This window comes from Penaeus chinensis, chromosome 8 (genome assembly GCF_019202785.1).
Source record: "Penaeus chinensis breed Huanghai No. 1 chromosome 8, ASM1920278v2, whole genome shotgun sequence".
Lineage (NCBI taxonomy): Eukaryota > Metazoa > Arthropoda > Malacostraca > Decapoda > Penaeidae > Penaeus > Penaeus chinensis.
Genome location: NC_061826.1, coordinates 8,821,432 through 8,826,431, shown reverse-complemented (window position 1 = coordinate 8,826,431; position 5,000 = coordinate 8,821,432). Strand labels below are relative to the sequence as shown.

The 5,000-nt window shown below is 43.4% G+C and overlaps 1 protein-coding gene across 2 annotated transcripts in view; it reads left to right on the top strand.

Annotated features, from left to right (window-relative positions):
* LOC125028334 (tyrosine-protein kinase Dnt-like) overlaps nt 1-5,000 on the top strand; it is a 176,046-nt gene that overhangs the window by 161,544 nt on the left and 9,502 nt on the right. For both annotated transcript variants that reach the window (XM_047617815.1, XM_047617814.1), the window contains exon 7: nt 4,767-4,916. In XM_047617815.1, coding sequence (XP_047473771.1) covers nt 4,767-4,916 — 150 coding nt within the window. The remainder of the gene's footprint in view (nt 1-4,766; nt 4,917-5,000) is intronic.

Genomic DNA, 5,000 nt, shown 5'->3' with positions numbered 1-5,000 from the left:
AAAGGGACCCGAGGACGTCTGCAGTCAGCAGGACGTCGGATCCTTTCCTGCTGAGAGCGCGGTGGTCCGGGACTTCGTAAATCTCGTCAGGGAAAGAGAAAAATACGACAAAAGATCTCTGGCCCGGCCATTGTTCGTCCACATAAATAATTCCGGACAATATGCAGCCTTCCCCGGCTCCCGGTCTATAATACATGCCGCCTTGCTGGATATTGCTCTAGACCGAAGTGACTCAAAAGCCCAATACTTATGTTTACAGCAACCGGAAACTTCCTTCGGTCAGAAGACTTTGCTCACAGCGTCCGCAACTTTGGCCAAAAGAAGCTGGGATGTTTGAAGAGAAATACATTGTTTGCTTGGAATATATGAACGTCGAGGCAACGACATGTTTGAAATGAGAATCTTATTTCACTGCCTTGTGTGTTCGGCGCGTCGATATTCCTGACAAGGATAAAGGTACGATAAAGATATGAATCCAACACAAAACTAAAACAGTATTGAGATAAGTTTTTTTTTTGTTTTTTTTACTGGTTTTTGATAACTAAATTAGAATTAAAAACTTTCTATCTTTCTGTTCTCACGGCAAGAGTCTCGACCGCCGAAGTTGCGATAACAGAGCGATAAGGATTTTCAGAACGCGAGCTAAGAAGCAGGAAAACTCGCCGACATAAAGAAAAGGAAAAGCTCGTCTCTTTTCCCCTTAATTCGGGATTACCACAAAAAGAAGAAAGTAATATAAAGGTAATGATGATAACCCCCACGAAAAAAGATTGACAAAGGCGCTAAAAAGAGGAGACAGGGATAAAAATGAAATGCATGTTGGACGGAGGGAAAGGAGGAAGCGTATATGAAAATTGACAAAGGCGGTAAACGAAAGAGACAGACTTAAAAAAGGAGGACAGGGGAAGGAAGAAAAGAGGGAGAGATAGAGGGGGGAGGGAGAGAGAGAAAGAGAAAGGGAGGGGTAGAGAGAGAAAGATAGAGGGAGAGAGAGAGAAATAGAGAAGAAAAAAGCGAGAGAGAAAAAAAAGAGGAAACAGATATGCAAATTAGCTCAACTTAGGAAGGGAGCTGATCCAAGACGAGGCAGGAGATGAAGAAGACCGAGCATAGCTTAAGGAGAAAGGGACAGAGCGAGGACGAGGGAATAACAGGGAACGACATACGAGGGAGGGCAATGCCAATGGCGGCAGCGGAGCGTAAGACCTAAGTCAGTCAGGTGTGATGGCGGCCGTTTTGGAAGGTGCGAGGTGAGCTAAGGATAATAAAGCGTTAATGAAGCGCGAGAATTGGCTAGGAAGAAGAATCGGGAAGGATAAGAAACGAGGGAATAGGTGTTAAAAGGCGGCTTTGTCCTTCGACGGGTCTGCGACGCGGTTTTACGAACGGGAAGGAGAAAAGAAATCATGAAGACGTAATGCGGTAAAGAAAGTAAAGTGATGGGATTGAAAAAAAAAAAAAAACAAGAAATATATATACATCTTCGCAGGAATCATAGCCGGCCATATCAAGGAAATTAGTGATGACGATGTATGTATTCAGCGATGTGGTTGTCATGGAAACGAAAAAATCTCATTAGAGTTATCTGATGTGCTTGGCTACCGATGTGTGTTTATAAGATTGGACAATTTAGCCGGCGGAATGAGAACGAGAGTTGAAAGATAAAAAAAAAAAAAGAAGATAATAATAAAGATAAAGTGAGGAGCGAAATCAGATACGTTGACAACTGACAATAAGCCAGACACGCTTCATATATATTTTTATTTTATTTTCTTTCGGTTTCTTTTTCTCTTTTCTTTTTTTTTTTTGTTTCTTCTTCTTTTTCTTTTATTTTTTCATTTCTTTCTTTATTTCTTTCTCTTTATCTATATATTTTTCTTTCTTTTTCTTTCTTTCTATTTTTCTTTTTTCTTTTTTACTACAATTATCATCATCATCATCATCATCATCATCATCATCATCATCATCATCATCATCATCATCATCATCATCATCATCATCATCATCATCATCATCATCATCATCATCATCATCATTATCATTATCATTATCATTATCATTTTCATTTTCATTATTATCATTATCATTATTACCATTATCATTATTATTATTATTATTGTTATTATTATTATTATCATTATCATCTTTGTTGCTATTATTATTATTATCATTATTATTATTTTCAGTATTGTTATCATTATTATCATTATTATTTTTATCATTATTATTATTTTCAGTATTATTATCACTATTATTATTATTTTCATCATTATTATTATTAAAGGTACGTTTTTTCAGGGGGGCGATTTTCACGCGGCCATCTCTCGTTTATGGTATTCGGCCGGAAGGAAACAATTATTAATGCGTTATGGGCCGAAAAGTTTGATCTGATGGCGGAACTTTGTCTTAAAATGCACAGGTTGTTTGTCATAGGATTTTTTGTCGCTCTCGTTCTCTGTCTCTTGCTCTCTCGTTCTCGTTCTCGTTCTCTGTCTCGGTCTCTTGCTCTCGTTCTCTGTCTCTCGCTCTCTCGTTCTCGTTCTCTGTCTCTTGCTCTCTCGCTCGCTCTTGCTCTTGCTCTTGCTCTCTCGCACTTGCTCTTGCTCTCTCGCACTTGCTCTTGCTCTCTCGCACTTGCTCTTGCTCTCTCGCTCTTGCGCTCTCGCTCTTGCGCTCTCTCTCTCTCTCTCTCTCTCTCTCTCTCTCTCTCTCTCTCTCTCTCTCTCTCTCTCTCTCTCTCTCTCTCTCTCTCTCTCTCTCTCTCTCTCTCTCTCTCTCTCTCGCTTTTTCTCACCCTCTCCTTTTCCCTATTTCTCCCTTTCCCTTTCCTTCTTCCTCCCTCTCCCTTTCCCTTTTCCTCCCTCTCCCTTTCCCTTTTCCTCCCTCTCCCTTTCCCTCTTCCTCCCTCTCCCTTTCCCTCTTCCTCCCTCTCCCTTTCCCTCTTCCTCCCTCTCCCTTTCCCTCTTCCTCCCTCTCCCTTTATCCTTCCCTCCCTCTCCCTTTATCCTTCCCTCCATCCCTCTCTTTTCATCACCCCTTTGTACAAAAAGAAAATAAGTATAAAAAAAACAAAAAACGAAGAAAAGAAAAAAGAAAAAAATATTTCATTAAGAAAAAGAGAGAGAGAACGAATCCAGTTTAATCAAGTTTCATTCAAATATATTCCCGGAGCCTGCAGCGGTTGTGCGAAGGCGAGGAATTGGCCCCATTAGAGTAACATCGATGCGAAACGCGATTTGATGTCGACATTCCATCGGCCTGTTTACCTTTCACCAAGCAGACGCCACCTCGCGGCTGCTCCGTGAACATGGCGGTGTGTTGGGAGAGGGGGAGAGAAGGAGAAGAGGGAGAGAGAGAGAGAAAGAGGGAGAAAGAGAAGAGGGAGAGAGAGAGAGAGAGAGAGAGAGAGAGAGAGAGAGAGAGAGAGAGAGAGAGAGAGAGAGAGAGAGAGAGAGAGAGAGAGAGAGAGAGAGAGAGAGAGAGGGAGAGAAAGAGGGAGGAAAAGAAGAGGAGGGGGAGAGAGAGGAGGGGGAAGAAGAGGAGGAGGAGAGAAAGAAAGAGGGGGGAGAAGAGGAGTAGGAGAGAGAGAGGGAGGAAGAGTAGGAGAGAGAGAGGGAGGAAGAGTAGGAGAGAGAGAGGGAGGAAGAGTAGGAGAGAGAGAGAGAGGGAGGAAGAGTAGGAGAGAGAGAGAGAGGGAGGAAGAGTAGGAGAGAGAGAGAGGGGGAGGAAGAGTAGGAGAGAGAGAGAGAGGGAGGAAGAGTAGGAGAGAGAGGGAGAGGGAGGAAGAGTAGGAGAGGGAGGGGAGGAGAAAGAGAGAGGGGGGGGGGGAAGCGGAGGAGGAGGAAACGGGGGAGGAGAGGTAGTGAGATAGGGAGATGGAAGGGGGGAGGCAGGAGTATAAAGTAAGAGAAGGAGATAGGATAGAAGGGAGGGAAAGGGAGAAAGAATTAAATAAACAGATATAGAGGGAAGATGAAGATGTGGAAAAGCGAGAACCGGTGAAGAAGAGACAGATGAACAGAGAAAGATAGTTAGAGGGAACGATATAGAGGGGGGGGGGATGCCAATAAGAAAAGAAAAGAAAAGAAGAGAAGAGAAGAGAATAAGGACAAGAATGGAGAGAGGGAGGGAAAACCACAAGGAACGTGGGGAGAAAGAGAGAGGTGTGAGGACGAAGAGAGAGGACAAGAGAACGGGAGACAGAGAGTCAGAGTAGGAATTGCGAAGAGGAAGGTAATGAGAGAAGAGGGCGAAGAGAGAGCGAGAGAAGAAGAAAGAGAGAGGAAAGGTAAAGAGACAGAGAGAGAGATATATAACCCGAAGAGGAGGGAAAACGAGAACAATAAAAGAGGAGAGCGAATTGTTACATAAAATACGAACTTTTGACGAGGACTGTCGACTGCCGTGCACTCTGAGTCCACATGTGCAATAAATCATGATACCTCAATTAACAAACATAATATATTATCAATTGATGCCCGTTACTGAACCGTCACTATACATATGCATAATAAGCTCTAACTGATTAATTTCTGTATGCTTTTTTAGTCATTTTCCCAGCCAGTTAACCCGCACACAAATTTCTATAAATAATTTTCGCACACGACTTGCCAGAATAACATCACATAGAAATCCGCCCCTTGCGTCGAATAACAGCCCGCCCCCTCCCTTTTTCTAGCCCTCAAATATTAGCCTAACCTCTAAAAGCAACCACTTAGTCGATCCCCTGTATAACGAAAAACTAACAAGTCTTCTTTCCCTTGCAGGTGTGTGCAGAGAGTGGCATGGGGGAGTCACTCCACTATGCCTCTTCCCCACTCTCTCAGGTCTACTCCCAACCCTACTCCCCCGCCCACTCCCTCCCTGCCTCCAGGCATTCCCACGCCTCTTGCTGCGCCTCATCACTCCACTCCCAGGTGAGATGTGATGAAGTGTGATGGAACAGGTCTGATGGTGATGAGGGTGTGTTACGTAGGTGGTGTGATTCTTTTTTTTTTTCT